The sequence below is a fragment of the Apaloderma vittatum genome, unplaced genomic scaffold, assembly GCF_000703405.1.
Source record: "Apaloderma vittatum isolate BGI_N311 unplaced genomic scaffold, ASM70340v1 scaffold9023, whole genome shotgun sequence".
Lineage (NCBI taxonomy): Eukaryota > Metazoa > Chordata > Aves > Trogoniformes > Trogonidae > Apaloderma > Apaloderma vittatum.
Window position 1 is genome coordinate 50,268 of NW_009707532.1, and position 18,456 is coordinate 68,723.

Below are 18,456 nucleotides of genomic sequence, written 5' to 3' on the forward strand. Positions count from 1 at the left end.
GTTGGTACTGTCCAGTTCTGTCTCCAGCAGTGCCTCGGTACCATGAAGAAGTTTTTTCTCTTCTTATCTGTCAGAAAGTACTGGCTTCAAACAGTTGTCAATCTGTGCGTGGTTTTTGCAGTTGAGGGAGAGAAGGGCTGTTTGTCTGTCATGCAGGGGAAATGCCACCGGCTCCGTGAAGCCAGCCGAGAGGGAAACCTTACTCTGTCACCCTGTGCCTGCTTAGACCTCAGATGGTGCCTTGACAGTGTCCTCGATGTGGGTGCCATCCTGGGATCTCCTTGTCACATCATCTCTGCGTTCAGAAACGCTGTCATTGGCTTGGCCGGCCCAAGAGAAGGGGTCTCAGGTCTGCAGTGGAGGCTGTGTTTTAAATAACCTTATGCTTTTAAATAACTTGATCACTTTGTTCCAGTATTTAAGGGTGGCTGTAAAGATGGAGACACCATTTTTACAAGGAGTCACATGGAAAAGATGGGGAGTCATGGGGACAAAGTTACTCCTGGGGTGATTCCGATTGACACAAGAGGAAAATTTTTCACAACGAGAAAAATCAGCCCTTGGAATGATCTCCCCAGGGAAGTGGTGGAACCACCAATATTGGACACTTGTAAGATTCAGCTGGACAAGGTGCTGGGTACATCTTGTTTAGACCGTGCTTTGTCAGGGAATGCTGGACCAGATGATTCGTGATTTCCTTCAAACCTGGGATTCTATGATTCTATGAATCTTCTATTTTGCTAAAAACGCGCAGGCAGGAAAAGCATGCAATAAACTTAATATTAGAAGACCATTTCATCTTGGACTTTCAGAGCAGCTGCGCACGCGTGCACAGAAGGCAGGCATGTGAAAAGAGGTAAAAGTTGCAAATAACAACCTTGTGAGGAATGGGGCACTTTAAAAAAAAATTGATTTAGAGAGCAAAGCAGGCTTGCCTTTCAGTATTTCTGCAGGCTCTTTGAGATGTGAAGTGGCAGTTGTCCTGCACCAGCACCCAAATATATGTCTACAGAGGGTCATGGATGCTTCATTGCAGACGTATGGGAGAGCAGGTGGTGTGTTAATGTGGGTGCAGTCACTGCAGAAATTACTAGGCAGGTTCCTTGGGAAAAAAAGGTTTAAAAGCAAAGAGAACTTGGGATCGCATGAATTGGCTTTCAGTTGATTAAAATAGACAAACGTTTCTGAGTCCCTATGGAGGCTGGTGGTCCTTCTGGTATTTACATGCAGGTTTAAGGATGTGCCTGGCTTACTTCCACCAGAACTGTGGTGGTGGTTCTTTTGAGGTTTAGTTCTGCATGTTGTTTATATTTCTTAATGGTTTACAAAGCTAAGCTGTTTGTTAGAAGAGAATTGATCTGACCACATCTTTTTTTTCTTCTTCTTTATAAAGATATGATTGCAAGTTCATTAATTATCTGTGTTTAAACACCACTGCTCCCAAACCTTTTAATAACAGTGTGGAAAAGCCACTGATGTGGTGACCCTGAATTCCAAACAAGCAAACACACAGCTCTGTATTTAAACAGGTATGGGGCAGGAGAGTTGGACATTGCCAACATGGCCCATCAAATCAGGTGGGGACAAACTTCCCAGCAGATTAACAGAGCCGCCATTCATGGGTGTGGAAGACTTGAAATTCTGTACTTTCATCAGTAGGATCTGCCCTTGGAAAGGGCGCGGTGCTGGCAGGGGGTTGTGCATCCTCTTCTCCCAGGGTTGAGACTGGAGATGTGCGTCCTCTCGGGATGGAGGAAGGGGGAGAAGAGGCTCGGAAGCATGCAGAGCTAAAAAGGTGCGTGTCACGGTGTCCTGAGCTAAGCCAGAACCAGTTCTCTTCAGTGGTTTTATTTTTCAACTAAGTCTCTCTTAAGAGACTGCACTCTCTGAAGCTGACGGCGTGTTTTTGCAGGTGGCATCTGCTTCTAGAAGTGATACACCTGATGTTTATGGTAACTGCCAAGGACTGTATGCAGAAAGGCATGTACTTGTTCCTGTAGTGACCAAGGTCACTGATAAATCTTGTGTGCCATGCTGGGAAGTAAAAAGGATTGCAAGGGAGTAAAGAAGTTTGCATGTCCAGGGAGGAGTGGGCAGGGGAGGTCATTCAAACTTGAGCAGCGAAGTATTCCGTGCCATGTACATCATATTCAGTATAGAGCTGAGGGACCACAAGGGCCAAGCCCTCTTCTTCAATGGCCGGTTCTGTCTGTTCTGCTGCCCTCAGTCCTGATCCTGAGTTCCCAAATCCAGCTCCTGTGTCCAGCTCCCCTCTGCCGCTGAGCCTGGGACTTCCCAGTGCCGCCTGCTCTGCAGCATCCCTGGGGATCACTGTCAGGGAGGGTATCATAGTATCATAGAACGGCCTAAGCTGGAAGGGACCTTAGAGATCATTTTAATCCAGCCTCCCTGCCTCCAGGGACGCCACCTCTCGACTAGATCAGGCAACACATGGGGACCAAATGGAACCCAACCCACGACCTTAGCGGTGTTAGCACTACGCTCTACTGACTGAGCTAACCGGGTAGTTGCATTTGATACTGGTTTTGTATATATTTGTGTATATTTCCTTATTTTCATTATTTTCTTAGCAGTGTTATCATTTCGTTAAAGATATTTTAATTTCCTCTTCCAATCTGTAAGTCTCTCTGCTGTTTTCCCTTTCCCTTCACCTTTGGTAGGGGAGAGGGTTAATAGGCAGCTGCCAGTCATTTAGTGGCCAGCTCAGCCCTAACCCTTGCCACATGGTGGCTACAATACTTCATGTCTTGGAAACGTGTAGAATCGTAGAATGGCCTAGATTGGAAGGGACCTTAGAGATCATTTAATCCAAACTGCCTGTCATGGGCACATGGGGACCGAGCGGGAATTGAACCCGCGACCTCGGTGTTGTCATTGCTGTCAGCACCGCGCTCGTACCACTGAGCTAACCGGCCCCATTAGCACTGACTTTTGGCTTGTGGGACTTGACCGTAAGGTTATTTCTGCCAGGTTCTTCCTATGAAAAGCGGGCACAACCCCTGGGTGGGGAGGGCACATGCTGAGTACGGACAGCACGGAAAGCAGAGATACCTTCAGTGGGGAAACCCACTAAAAACGCATCTCTCTGGAGATTTCTCTTGGTGAGGAGGAGGATGTTCACATCCCGACCCTGCTCTATTCACCCAGCAGCGTAATCCCCCTGGCGAGATAGCCGTGGGACAGCACACCGACCGTTCTTCTCGTCTCGGCGGATTGCTCTCGCTGGGATTGTGGTTGCTTTCATTATGGTCTGGCTCGTGATAAGCAAGCCATAAAGGGCTTGAAATTCAGGTTATTCAGATAAGCGTCCTAAATTGTAAGTGTGTGAAGCATAGGTGTTCCGGTTTGATCTGCAGTGGAAACTAATCCAAATTTAATTATAGTCCTTTGTTAACCAGACGCCATCGTCCAAAATGCTTTAAAGTTCTAGAATTACAATAGAATCACTTTATATTTCTAAAAATATATTTTTTATATTTTTAAAGCTTCATCATTCCAGAATAATTTCATATTGCTGTAATTATCCTGATGTAAAAAAAAAAAAGAAGGCTACTTCTGTACCTATAACATCATAAGCTGTTGTTTTCCTGGTATATATATGTCCTTTCTTAGTGTAGCAATCCAAATATAAAAGTCTAAATAGGTTAGACTTTTAAAACTTTCAAGTGCAGCAGGCATTTAGATTAGTGTCTACTTTGCAGACTGCTCCCCAGACGAAATAATTAAGGCATTTTTCTTCTGTAACCGGGGGCAAAGCCGTTTCCTGGTCTGGAGTTGTGGGAGGCGTTGAAAGGCGACAGCGCGATGCCTTTTTCTCGATTATACCTGTCGTACGTGAAGGAATCTTTCAACGTAAAATCCTTAAAATATTGATGCTGCGGAGAAAGCCCGAGACTAGAAGGGATCATCTGTCTCCAGATTTGCCGCTCACGTGGCACCCTGGGCAGACGGTCGGGGCGTTGTGTTGCAGCTCTCACCTCTGTTTTGTCCCTCGTTTGCTGCAGGGAATCTCAGGGCGGGGTCAGGTATAGCTCCTATATGCAAGTATTTTAGAGTTTTCCATTTAATTATATTGACTTTCAGCCATATAATTGCCTTATGGCCTTTCAGCACGAGGGAAAAGCCGTTGAAAGAAGAGCCGCAGCAGGGTGTGGAGCTCCTGCGTAAAACAAGTCGCTTCTTTAAACATTCGAATAAAGACTTAACAGATAGAGCTAACTCCAGGTGCTTCGTTTTATTAGCTGGACTGCTTTTTTCTCCTTTGTAAGTGCTGATACCCTAATTTAAAACTGTATTTCGTGTATTAGAGGAATTCTGCAGCTGACTGTAGCCTATAAAATTAATATACTGAAGCTACCAGTCTTTGAGTTTATTGAGGTACAGATACTAGAACATAGTGTACTACGTCTAGGTAGTTCAGCTGCTTCCCTGTTATGTTTTTCTGAGCCTTTTTCCTTATTTTTTTTTTCTATAATACTCAAGGCAAGTAATTTCCTGGTTTCGATTTTGTCCTGGCATTTTTTGGGAGGTTATTTCTTGACAGTATAGAATTCAACAAGATGGATAACGTTTTCGGTTTACTGTTTACATTTTAAAACCCCAAACTTCTGGTTAAAAAAAAAAAAATAGTGTTCCAGATGTCTCCAGGCCGTAGGAAATGGATGTAGTATGCAGTCTAATGAAACAGCAAATAGGGCAGAAGGATTAAAAGTGGTGTGAATTTAAACACTAGTCAACACCAGGGCTTCATTTAAGGTAAAATTCACATGCAAAGTATTAAAATTTAGCTTTGTAAATACACTTACTTAGGACCAGAACATTGTGCATTTCCCAGTATTCTTTCAAACTTCCTTTTCCATGTTTTAAACCTTCACCTGTTTAATTAAGCTTGTTCTTGATTTTTATTTTTTTTTGTCCATTGTTGTCCGTCGTTTTCAGATGAGACGCTAAAGCTGGTTTAATGCTGGTTTTCCTATTCACTTGACTGGATGTAATCCCCTAAAATGTGAAATGTGGAAAGACACCTGTTTAGACTTAGAAAAGGTGTCAGGAACCCACATAATTTTTCTGAGAGGTTACCCAAGAAGATGCTATGGAAAAGCTCAGGTGAACACATGGAAGCCCAAGGGACAGGAGTCACAGAAAATGTGGAACAAAAGGTTCATGCTTTTTAAATATAATGTCTAAGCTCTCTGTGTATTCAGTGGTTGAAAATGTAATGTTGACTGAGAGCATGAGCTCCGCTCTCGAGTGGCTTTTTTCTATTTCTGCCAGTTCTATGTGCTTGCACCTGCTGGTAGGATTAAAGGCCTGACGCAAAAGGAAATCTGCACCCAGCAAATTTTTGTAAAAGCCGAATGCTTGACCAGTGGTACCTGCAAGCTCAGATGTGGTTTTTTGCCATAATTCTTTCCCTGTATTTTTCTCTTGGCCCCGAGGAATCAGCCGTGTCACGGATCAGTCTAATTAGCAACAACTTCAGCAGTGGAGCCTACAGAGGTGGTGCCTGTGGGAACTTTGAAAAAGACCAGAAAATTTTGATTCTCTTTGCTCTGTTTACAGCGCAGAAGCGAAGTAAACAGAAAAAACCAAAACAGCCCAGCCCAAGTGTAAGGGTTGCTTTCTGTCTGAGCGATGTGCCGCTCGGCAGAACCAGGGTGTGTCTTTGCTGGGGCTGTTGGTAATTCTCGCCGTCTGCCTGCCTTCTCTAGACGTGGACGAGTGTGCGGTGGTGAACGGTGGCTGCCAGCAAGGCTGTGTCAACACGCACGGCTCCTTCCACTGCCAGTGCCGACCGGGATACAGGCTGCACGCGGACGGACGCACGTGCAGAGGTAAGGAAATGTTACCAAGCCCTTCGTGTACTTCAGGGCATGTTTTTCTCTGCTAAACCCATCTTTGGGTTAAGTGCAAAGGTTTGTAGGCTTCCCCAGTCTGAGTTTTGACTAATTCATTATCCATTATCCATTCCAGTTCAAGCAGCTTTCAAGAATTCACATATTTCCAAATTTGTTCTTTCTTTTTTTTTTTTTGTACACAAAGAAGGAATGGTGTCTTGTGTTTCTGTGATGTGGTCTTGTGATAATTTCTGTTGTTCTCACAGAATGGTTTGCGTTGGAAAGAACCCTAAAGATCATCGAGTTCCAACCACGCTGCCTTGGGGAGGGATACCTCCCACTAGACCAGGTTGCTCAAAACCTCAAAGGCGTTAAAAAAATAATGAGTCTTCATCTGAAATTAAAATGTTTTCTGAATTCTGAGCACTTTTTGCTTGCATCACATCTCTCTCCGCGCATGTTCCAGCACTGCACTGGGCTTTTCTGCTCCCATTACTCCTCTTCTTTGTATTTTTTGCCTGTTTTTTCTGAAGAGATATGAACAGGGGATAGTGCAATCTGCCCACAGCTGCCTAGCAGAACTTTGCTCTTACCAAGCCGTCCCAAAACACCACCAAAAAGCCACTGATCTTCACTGAGTGTGCTCCTGTAAATGAGAGCACCATGGAGCTTGGCAGTTCAGCCCAGGACACAGCACCGGCAGGGGGTTAATAAACCCTGTGTTTCTTTGGTTGGACTCTTGAGCTCTGAGATAAGACATGCAGAATAAAATTCTGTATGCAGACAACAATGAAATTCTGAATGCTGCTAAAAATATTTATTATATGTATTGTCTTTATGTTGCATTTAAATCAGGACAAAAGCCAAGTTGTTGAACTCTGAACAAAAAAAATGGATTAAAATGTTCTGTCATTTGGGAAGAAGCAAAGGATGTTATTTGTTTAAAATTTTAAGCCTGATTTCAGGTAATATGAGAAAAACAGTCAAGTATGATCAGACCACATCTGCAGAATAAGTTCGCTCACAGTTTGGTCATTGTCTTGGTTCTTACTCAAAGTCCCTTGGTTGTACTTAACGTCAGCCAGATATGTCATCAGTCATTTCTAGTGTTATCACAGCAATAAATTTACTTTACTTACTGGAACACAAGATGTACCAGTGCTTGAGCTGTGGGAATAATGTTGTTTATTTAAAGAACTTACTGTTTTAGGTTTGTTGGGTTTACCACATGCAGAGCCTTTCACTGTTTTTGTGATTAACTGCAATTAAAAATACTGTGAAGTCTTAATCTTTTTTTTTTACTATCGTAGAGAAGGAACGAGTAAGGAAACACTAGTGTGAGAGAAAAATTTAATGTATAAGCAGAGTGGTTCATATTTAATTAGAAACACTTGTGATTTTCTGTGAATTAAAAAAAAGAGAGAGAGAAATTCATCTCTCTCTGATCAGATCTTACCAGGGAAGACCCAGAAGTGAAAGATGTGATGTTTGAGTTTTGTGACTGTCTCTGAATAGTCTCATTTTCAGCTGTGGTAGAGAAGGAATTTTGTGTAAAAATGAACTAAAGAGGCTTTTGCGGAGGAAAAAGCGAGAGAACGGAATGATAAATAGAAAAGGTGTAGGTATTATGCCAATTAAATTAATCCACTTGTGTAATATGTAAAGCTCTCTGTCAACACAGAATAGTAAAATTTTCTCATTGTACAAATGATCAACAGGCTCAGTTTGGAGTTGTCCTGGCCGTGAACGTTATCAGAAAGCAAGTTTTCATTTCATAAATATAAGTATTCACAAGAAGTTATTAAAAATACTTCATACGCTGTCCCGTTCTGTTTGTAGTATCTCAGAAATTATCAAGGAGAGACAGAAATAAATCCTAAGACGAGAGACAGGAGTAAGTTTCAGAGAGAGCTGCTATCACGATAATGGATATACACAATACTGAGCAGAGGGTATTGAGTTCTGTTTCAGCTGTTTACACAAGACACCAAAATAAATGAGTATAATAAGCTCTCATGCATTGGAGCACAAGATAGTTACTAATTGATGAGGAGAGAAAGAAGCATTTCGAATAAATTGGTGACCCAGGAGTGCCGAGCATTGGGATTTGGGCACTAGCTGCTTGCACCGACCCTTGGACGTGGAGAGTTTGCCTCTTCTGCTGCAGCAGTTTATAAATTCAGCTTTGAGCACTCTTCTGATCAAGAAGTAAAACCAATAATGCACCCACCCCTCTTTTGACCTAGTGCAGCTAAGCAGAAGAACTAGCATTTCCGACAGGACTTGCCTGAGCAATAATATTTCTACCCTGAATACTTTAGAGGATGTAACAATCTCTCCCACACGCCAAGAATAAAAAGGGACATCATTTTGGAAAGGAGCAGTTTGCGGAAGGTGATTGTCTCAGTTGCAGAAGTAAGAAGCAAGCATCCCTTTAGACAGCCCAGATTTTTGTTATGTTCATTCTTTGCGTGTCGTCTTTTTCTTTTTTGGCAACCCTGTGTTTCTGGGAGGTAAAGTGCCAAAATCGCTTGAGGGGAAGCAGATTTTACAGCCTGGATGGCTTGGAAGTTTCCCATACATAAGGAAATGAATCTATCTTGTAAAATATTCAGCCCGCATCTGAAGAGTCAGAATCCTGGGATAAGCTACGTTCTCGTGGGGTTGCGCGGAAGGTGACTGAACTTCTGTCACAAACTCTTTCCAGGGAGGCTGGTCATCAACCGTGTGTTTGGGATCCTGGCAGGTTCATCCCTCCACTGCTAGTGCAAGCCCCAAAATACGTGGTTTGAAGTCTGTTTGTTGTTTGCTGTTCCTCCTGCTCTCATTAGAATCTTCTGCTTGTACTCTAGGGCAAACAAACTTTAAAATGGGTTTCCTTGTTCTGCGGTAACTAGTGTGTGCCAGAAAAATACTTTCTTCATAAATCCTTTGATGATCTCGGATATTTTGTGCCGTTGCAGAATCCCATCATTTTCAATGTTCCTTTTCTTTCTTAACTTTTTGGTCCAACAGATGTTGCTCAATATAAAACTCGTTGGTAGAAGTGTGTTCACTACAAATTAAGCAATTAGAGCAGCCAAAGGTAACGCTGTCCAGGTTTGGTTTGTTTTTAATGCCTTGATTATGTTAATGTAATGTAATTCATTTCATTAAAATTTAAGCAAGTGGTGTCTGGAAAGCAGAAACTCAGGGAACGTGTTTGTTGTAGTATCAGGCTGTGTTTCTGGATTGATATAAATTCATTGTCTTCACTGGAATTTATTCTCATCTGAACTCCTAGAAGTGAAAGCAGAACGCAATCTTTAGACCCCGATACATCTCTGGTGCCAGCTTCTGCTTTTGATGTCTGCCTTATTTAGAAAAGCTGTTGAGGGGGGGAGTTTAATGGAGACTTTTACAAGCTAGGGCTCTTAACAGAGAAAGTAACAAAGAAAACATTGCTACAAATCTATAATCTATGTTTTTCCACAGAAGTTAAAGCAGAGCATGTCTGAAGCTACATTTCTTATCATTGATAAGGTTGCATTTAAGGTGATGGAAAACATAAGTTTGAAGAGACTGCATGTTTTAACCCCATAGTTGCTAGGTATACATCTAGCCATGGCTTCATACTCAAGTATTTTGTACAAGTGTGACTGTCGTTTTAAAAAATGAGAAATTTCTCAACCATCAACACATCCTTATCTTTCCTGCCTCCCACTGCTGTCCCCCTTCCTCCCATGCTGCCTCCCTTGCTCAACATCACCCAGTGTTCTCCTCGGCCACAGAGCCGGGGCCAGGCTCTGGAATGAGGCTGATTTTCTGCCAAACTCCTAAAAATCTGTGAAAGTGGAGGGTGTGCCGTGTTTCTGCTCAAACCCTGTGCTCAGACTCCAGTTGATGTGGGGTCCTGGCGCAGGGCTTCCCGGCCATCCCCTTCTGGCTTTGGAGCCTCCAACATCCTCAGCACAGCCAGGTTGTTTCTTAGCTCCCCGTTAGGTCCAAATTGGCTCGTGCCCAGAAAAGGAGGAGGGGAAGATGGCACTTTTGAAAATCGCGATGTACGTTCTGTCGCTTGGAGCCGATTTAAGGCGTTCTTCATCTTCTGAAATGTTTTCATCTTATTTGAACATTCATGCTGGAAGAAGCAGGGCTTTGGAGACAAACCTACAGCAGGCAGGGGGCGCGGAGCGTCTCAGGTTTGCCGTCTCCCGTGTAGACATCGAGCTGCTCCCGAGTTACATCGCTCACCGGGCAGGAGGTTTGCGGGCACGGTGGAGATCAGAAGCCAGGGTCAGGTGCAGTGAGGTGTCTCCTGGCTGCTGCTGGGTGTGCATGCATGCTAATGCACAGAGTTGCTTTCAATTTTGCCTTTTTTAACATGTGCTTGGCTGCACAAGCAAAGTATTTGCTAGTTGGTAGCATATAATGAACCGCATCCTACAGCAACTTCTGTGGCTTCTTAATGTCTGTTACAGATACATGAATGAGTATTAATAGTCCTAAAATAAACTGATGCTGGCTTCACTGGGTCCAGAGTTTCATGCCTTTTATGAAGGACCAAATAGTCTTCCCATCTACTCATGGAGAACATAAATGCACCCCTGCTGGTAAAATATATATAGAGGCAGTCATGCAGGCGCTCACACTTGCGTACGTACGGCACAATAACAGGTTCAAACGATCTGTCTTATTTTTACGTGCAGTGTGTGAATAGGTGTGGGTGTGTGTTAATGTATTTTGGCAGAAAGAGAAATGTTTCTTCAGAGGCTGAGGATGTATGTTGAACAAAAACGAATATTAATTTGCCTGGGTAAAAGAAGCAGCATCTTTAGAGATGTGCTAAAGAGCCTCTTGTTCCTTGTGGTTTATTTTATAAGTCTGCCCAGCAGAGCTTGTGATTCATGTCGTTTGCAGCTTCCTATGCATGAGGCTGAGGAAAAGACAATTATTTTTATTATTTTTTAATCAATCATACCAGGGACAAAAAAAAAATCCAAAGGGCAAGTGCCCATGGGGCTGGGTGGTTTTTTTTTCCCTCTCCTTACCTCAGTGGATTCGTGGGTGCTTTGGTGCTGTCAGATCAAAGGGTGGCTGTACCTCAGTCAGCATCGCTGCTCTCAGATCTCCCCTGCCTCTCACTGGAATCGCGGTTTTTGCCAACATGGAACTGTGTCAGACAAGCCCCACAGACAAAACGGGGAGAGATCACGCAGGGGACGAGGACAGCTGCATTTATGAAAGCTATTCAGTGAGATTGGTGTGGTTTTACCATCATTTATGTATTTAAAATAGCAAATAAGTTTCTTGGGTTGTTGACGTGTTCCTGCAATGTTTTCTTGGCTCCAGCCATCAATTCCTGCAGTGTTAACAAGGGAGGCTGCGAGCACGAGTGTGTTCAGCTCGGAGAAGACCACTACAAGTGCAGGTGCCAGCCAGGCTACCAGCTCAAGAGGGATGCCAAATCCTGTGAAGGTAAGTCCTGTGCTCCCTGCTTGGAGACACACACGGTAAAGGCAGTTCAAAAGACCCCCAGATAGTGCTTTGGGTTGCATATTCATTCATATTTCACCCTGCTTGCCAAAAGCAGCTGTGGGAATCTCTTATTAACAGGATTAAAGTGTCACGTGTTTGAGGTGTGAAGTTCGCGTTGGTTCACAGCTTTGAACAAGATTTTGGCCTCATAGACCTCTGGCTGCTTGTTTGCACACCGACAATGATAAGTGAGGAACTTCATTGTGGCTTAATTTTCAAGTTGTGTATAGACTTGACCTGTCTACCATGTTTTATTCTACATTAAAGCCTTTTCTTTATCTCCTTTTGAATTACATTGCTCCTAATCGCAGGCTCATTCATTCATTCTTCTCTTCAGTTTTCTAAGCAAACAGAACAGAAATGCTACCTTTGGGTTTCAGTGGCTGGTTTTTTTCATATATCATAACATATTCGTGAGTTTTTAAGGCAAGCCCCCCCCCTTCCCCAGCACAAGCACACACACATGGTATCCTTGAATATGCCAGAGACAGATAGGGCCAAATTTGTGAATGTATTGCGTTAAAATTCCTGTCACAAAACTGTTTCCATATGGCTCCTCTTCTGCTCAGAGATTTTATATGCTGTGAATAAAGTGTAAGTAAATCCTGCTGTTCATCTTGCTTCCAACTCACTCTGTGTGTGACGTGGCCTTTGGTTTCGGCCTCTTGGAGCCCTGCACTCTGAAGCGACTGTGAAAACCTTCCTCCACTCTTCTCTAGCCTGTCTGCAAGCCTCTGGCACTCAAGGTGTCCTTAGCCAAGCCAGCCAGGTGTGTGGATCCCCCACTTAAAACTTTGTTGGTGGTTTTTATGGTGTCGTGGTGGGATGGAGGTTGGGTTGGCAGAGCCTGAGCATGGTGATACCCGCTTGGGTTTAAATTCTCCCTTGGGTCATCGTGGAGCAGTTCAAACCTCCGTGGGCGACTTCACGCTCTATCTCAGCCACCAGCGACTCGCTCGGCTCAGCAGCAAACCGAGCAGTCTCGGTCCCCGAACTGATGAGGTTTTGCCACGTGCCGGCAACTGTGCCCATTGTTCTCTCCCATCGAGGGGATGAGGAGGATCAGCCACCCACTGAAGGTCCACAGCACGTGCAGAGCCTCTACGCACACTTCACCAAGGACATTGCTGCCATCCCACATGCTTGAAAAGATGTGGGGTTTTTTTTCAAACGAGATTCCTGGATGTTCTGAGGCATCTAGGAAATTAAATAATTCTAGTAAATTTTTTTGCTATTCCACAGCTTGGAATAGAGCTTTGCTGGGATGGAGTCTATTATCTACTAAAGTTATTAAGCTAAACAATAAGAGCCAAATATGTAGGAAAAAGAACACCGGTGAGTTATTTTTAGCTTTTCCTGAAACCTTTCTATAACAGGAAGGAGCAGATCTGTCAGTGGAAAACAAGTCAATCAGTGGTTGTCCTGACCATCTTTCCTTTACAAACTTTTATCTTGTCTAAGGACTTCCAAGGCTGCTATCTTTATTCAAATTACTGTGTTTTACTAACACCTGCCCTATAATTTGTTGTTTGCTTGTTGTCATGTCACAGAGTATTACAAGTTTCACTCAATGCTATAATCATTCTCAAATTCAAGCTTTAGATGCTCTGAAAACGTTGGTAACGTGCAGGTTTAACAGATGCTGTTAGATAGTGATTTCATTTAATTTAACCAAATAGAAGAAGAATCAGAAAATAACTCAATATTTCATATCAGCAAGGAGAAAGCCCTTGCTTGAAGCTAAATCCTTTGTAGACCACAAATTGTCGAACTGCAGAGCCGAGTTTGTCAGCCTTGAAAGTGTCATGTAGGATAAAGTGCTGCTGTCCCTTGGAAACCTATTTGCAACCTATTCTGCTGCAAGTCCAACCGAAAATTTCAGTTCTGCATCCTTAACAGTGATCTATTTATTATTTTTTTTTTTTAAAAAAATACTCTCAAGTCAAACTCTCAGACTGCAGACTGGAATGGTTATATTCTTGAGATGGCAAGAGGTGAAACAAGGGAATTTGAAAGCGTTCTGGGGCATCCTCCTTTGCCAAACAGGGGCACAAACTTAGAGGAAATGAGGACACCCACCTCATATTTAAACGTATCTATATAAAATAGGGGTCTTTCTCTCCTACCTGTCCATGTAGTTAGTCCTGTTATTTACTGGCATGTTACTATAGCTAGAACCCCAAAGTGAAACCTCAACTTTGTGCAGAATATCAGATTTTAGTATGACAACTCTGTCTCTTAACCCAAATCAGACCTGTGCGAACAGTCTCGGTAGGTCTATTTTGGTGTGTGCAAACTCTTTATTTGGGCAAATACATCAGTATGCTTCTAGCAGGTACGTGTTCCAGAAATAAACCCATGAAACAGTGAAATCTTTGGAGTGTGGAGACTTCCGTAGGCACTTCATAAACGTATTTCTAAGCACCTGCCATTTAGAGAGGCTTATCCTTGAAATGGTTTGTTATTGTTCCAAAAAAAAAAAAAAAGAAAAAAAAATCACGATGTACCTGCACGGATGGCATATGGCTTTAGACTGAAAGAGGACTTTTGGGGCTCTTCAGCATTTATTTCCTCTAAAGACTTTTAAATACACGTAGTTCCATGGCGCATTTCACCATTGTGTGTGTTTATGGGTTCACACGTATCGCAGTGCTAATTGCTGCTCTTTAAAGCACCTCTTGAAATCTGCTCTATTATGGCAAAATAAGGATAAAATGTACTTTTCTTGTCCTACTCCCAAGGTGTAATAAAAGCCCTGTATCCTGCTCTTTAAAGCGTTGTTGCTGCTCGATGAAAAATGCTCTTGAGCAACAGAGAAAATAGCATATGGCAAAACAACAGCTTTACTGTACACCAAACTCTTGTATTTTTTTTCTTTTTCCAGCCTAATCTCTTACAGCTACAGTAATCTTCATTGTTAGCTGAAACGATGGCAGGTAAGACTATTTCCAGGCAAAACCGTGACCTTTAAGTTGACAGTGTGCTCTAATTGGTTTCAGTGATAAACCCCTGCACAAGTGGGAACGGAGGATGCTCACAAATCTGTCAGAATGAGAGAGGAATTGCAAAATGCGAGTGTCATCCAGGGCATTATCTTTCTGCAGACGAAAAGTCCTGTTTGGGTAAGGAACTATGGACTCTTTATTGGGAGGAAAGGTATTAATCAGTGCTCTGGCTTTCTGAGCTTTGCATGGAAAGGCAAATGTTGTACCCATGGAGGTATACATTTTGAAGCAGCAGTTCTCACTGTGATAATTGTGTCAGCTGATTGTCTTGAAGGACCATTTCATTAATGAAAATTACTCTGTGATCTCTTAAATCATGCTTTCTAGCAACTGGATTTGTAGATGCTGTAGTGTTATTCTTGTAGGGTCCCTTTAAAATAATGGCCCAGATAGAGCTCCAGGAAAATTGGTTCAAGTAATGCTCTGAACCAGGTCACTGAAAACCTATTTAGAATTCAAAGGGCTTTTTAGCTGGAGAACTGTTTCCATATTAATAGAGCAACTACTGTGAAGGAAGAAATCACAAAGTCTAAGATTTCCAAAGAAAGGAGCTTAAAAAGTTGAATTCCAAAGTCCTGTATTTAGTCTGGGATTTTCAAGAGGATCTAAAGCATTTCTAACCCAAAATATAGGGGAATTAGAAACCAAGATACCTGCTTTTCTTTCAATATGGTGCTAGGAAGCTAGATAGTTTATCAGTTTTATGAAGTGCAGAGCACCTGTGGACTTCATAGTGCGTCTGTTTGTAACAGCCTTGTCGGGATTAGGGTACGTATTCAGATGCTAATTTTAAGCTCTTTCTTTTAAAAGCCTGGCCAGAATTTTGCCAATATTTAACTACTTGTTTTAGGTGTAGAGGGTGCTGGGTGCTTTACAAAATACTTGCTTCCTATCCAGAGAATTTTACTCAGTTGCCTCTAAGCCCTTCTGTGAGTAGCATTGCACACCTCAGTGATTCCCCTCTCTTATTGGGATTCTCATGAGTAAGGTTGCTGAAAAAGCAAAGTATTTCCAAGTAATGTAGACGCTTTGCTAATGATTAATAGATGGAAACAGCAGTGGGTTTAATACTAGGGTCGGCATGTTACTTGTTTTATCTTGGATACACGTTGACAATTTTGTTAATTTATGTATAAACTAAAGCACTGAGTAACTTGCAATGTTTTACATTGGAACAAATTTTCTTCCCACCTCATGGCAGCAGTCTTTTGAATTATTAAGCGTCATGTCTTACCGTGAATATACAATTACTGGGGTTTTTTTTTGCTCCTGGAAATTATTCAGCGTCTTTTGCAAAATTCAAGCTGGTATTTGACTCTTTGGAAACTGAGCTAGAAGGAGACAGAGGGCAATTGAAGTGTCCTACTGCAGCTATTAGCTGTATTTACAAGATAGGAAGAAACGTGTAGGATGGTGGCTGTGCTTCAGTTTTCCAACTTTTTCTGTTTGAAAAAGCAGAAAACGAGAAAACAACATTTACAGCATCTGCCAACGTGCTCTACTTGCAAAGTGACAATTAATTACAGAAAAAAGGAGAAATAACCCATTTTGTTCTAAACGGCAGCTACTCGCGTTGCTGCAGCTTCAGAGAAGCTGTCATTTATCCTGAAATTTTCATGAGTCGGTGTGTGGTGTTTGCACTGCCTGGGGCCTCTTTTTGCAAGCAGGCTGACTGCATTCACAACTTGCGTTCAAGTACAAGGAGCCAGGGCTACGGTGCTGGAGAAGAGACCAGTTAGAAAGTGGTTTGCTATGCTGGAAGGTTGAGGAGCTGCACCCCAGCCTGTTCTCTCCTGTGCACAAGAGACTGACCCGGGATGGTTGTGATAAATAAACGGTTTTGCAAGCGAAATGTCAGAACAAGAGAAGAAGCAGGAGGTGGGGTAGGGGTTTGCATATGCAAGGTGATGCCAACCTTTGCAAGGAGGCTGGTGTTTTCTGCAGCTGTGCTGCGCAGCAGCAGTATTCAGTGTAAGCTTTTGGACTTTTCAGCCCCTCCCCCAAAAATTATTATTCCTTAAAAATATTTTCATGCTTTTCCACTAGGTTTTTAGTGAGACGGATGCCTTTGGCGATGTTTGACTCCAAAATACAGAGTAGGGAGTGGAAAGCTGTGGAACAGGCTGCTTGACAGAGAACTGAGTGAAGAACAGTCTCCCCACTTCCAGCTTTTCACCTTTTTTTCTTTTCTTACAGGTGAGGTGAAGCTCTGATGAGAGTTGGTGTCTCCCTGCTGGCTTCTGTAGAAGAAGCTTCAGGAGTCAGGGATGTGACAGAGAAAATCTGTCTCCATCGTACCTGCTGAGACCCAGCCACCACTTAATCCAAACCATTTCACATTCAGGAAATTGTCAGCTCTTTCCTGCTCCATTCATTTCAATGTAGTGGCTGTGAGGACCCTCGTGATAATTTTAGGGAACTGGGAGAGAAGCAAGAATTTTGTAAAGCACCCAGCACCCTCTATACCTAAGACAAGTAGTTAAATATTGACAAAATTTTGGCCAGCTTTGTAAAAGAAAGAGTTTATAATTAGCGTCTGGATATGTACCCGAATCCCGACAAGGCTGTTACAAACAGACGCACTATGAAGTCCGCAGGTGCTTTGCACTTCGTAAAACTGATAAACTGTCTAGCTTCCTAGCATCTTACTGAAAGAGCAAAACAGGTATCTTGGTCTCTAATTACCCCACATTAACTCTGTTAATAGAGTTCTTCATGTGGCTTCTTCTGACGTTGCTCTTGCTACAGGAATAATAATATCTTGGTCTCTAATTACCTCACATTAACTCTATTAATAGAGTTCTTCATGTGGCTGCTTCTGACGTTGCTCTTGCTACAGGAATAATAGACAAGCTACTGTGGTTGATTCTGTCAGTGTAATCTTTGGTATTGTAAATATTCATATTGAGAGGTTCAAAGTCAGCAGTGTTTAAAAAACAAAGATTCTTCCAGAGAATAATGCTGTTGGTTCAGCTTTCCTGGACTTAGCAGCTGCTGTAATTTGTACTCTCACATCGGGATGCTCTTTCAGTGGACATGTGGAAATCACGACCGTGCGCCAGTAGAGCAGTATTATTTCTGATATTTTAACATCCGAATGAACGCCTCTGCCTTTCTCACTGCTTCGCAGACATTGATGAGTGTGCAGAAGGGAGAGCCAGGTGCGCTCATCGTTGTGTGAACACGCTGGGGTCCTTCACCTGCGCCTGTAATCCGGGCTTCGAGCTGGGGGCTGATGGAAAGCAGTGCTACCGTAAGTGACACTTCTACAGCGATGCGTTTCAGGCTGTCTTATCTGCAAACTGCTACGCTTCATTTTTAATTCAGTTGGATTAGCACTCCCAGCAAAATAAATGTATGCAGAAGCTCAAGCTTAATGCTATTTTCTTCATCTGCTGCTGCTGCTGGTTTTGCAGGTTGATACGTTCCTAAGCCTGTGTTCACAGACCTTAATTACTGCCTTTCAAAGAGCAAATAGCCCTGTTGGTTTATCTTCAGTGTCTGGTGAATTCTATTCCAGAGCAACCAAAATATTGCTATTCTGTGAAATGTATTCATTCCTGCCCTCCTCCTCCTAGTTTATTTTTTATATGCTGGATCTGATGCAAAAGAAACCAACATGATGTTCTTCTCTTATCTTTATCTGTCTGGGTTTACTTGGGTTTCTTCTGAGATTATTGACACTGTTAAGTAGATTCTTTAAAAAAAAAAATAAAATAAAAGATTGGGGATGAAAAAACCATTTGAAATAACAACATTTCCCAACTTGAAAGGTTTTGAGCCCTGTTGTCTTCCCTCACATCCTTGCCAGTGGGATTTCTTAATCAACACTACTTTTCCTGAGAGGGGGACTGACTCCAAGTGCTGTTAGTTGATAGGTCATCCCTGGGCTGTCCTTGAGGGCAAATTTAGGTTAATAAAGGAGGTGACATGGAAGAGTTGCTGTTATTATGGCCCTAACATAAGCTCACTGGAATGCAGACAGAATGCATGACGTGTTTTAGCAAGAAGGTGGGCAAAGGTGGTTCAGTCTAATAATACTGTGCAAGAGCTTCCAGCAGAATTTCCCTAGGACA

At 42.7% G+C, this 18,456-nt stretch overlaps 1 protein-coding gene across 1 annotated transcript in view; it reads left to right on the forward strand.

Moving 5' to 3' along the window:
• The window catches only part of MEGF6 (multiple EGF-like-domains 6), a gene marked incomplete at its 5' end in the record, with an annotated part of 83,086 nt that overhangs the window by 13,530 nt on the left and 51,100 nt on the right, over window positions 1-18,456 (forward strand). Inside the window, 4 exon segments of the mRNA XM_009866247.1 lie at window positions 5,733-5,855; window positions 11,136-11,315; window positions 14,375-14,497; window positions 17,511-17,633. Coding sequence (XP_009864549.1) covers window positions 5,733-5,855; window positions 11,136-11,315; window positions 14,375-14,497; window positions 17,511-17,633 — 549 coding nt within the window.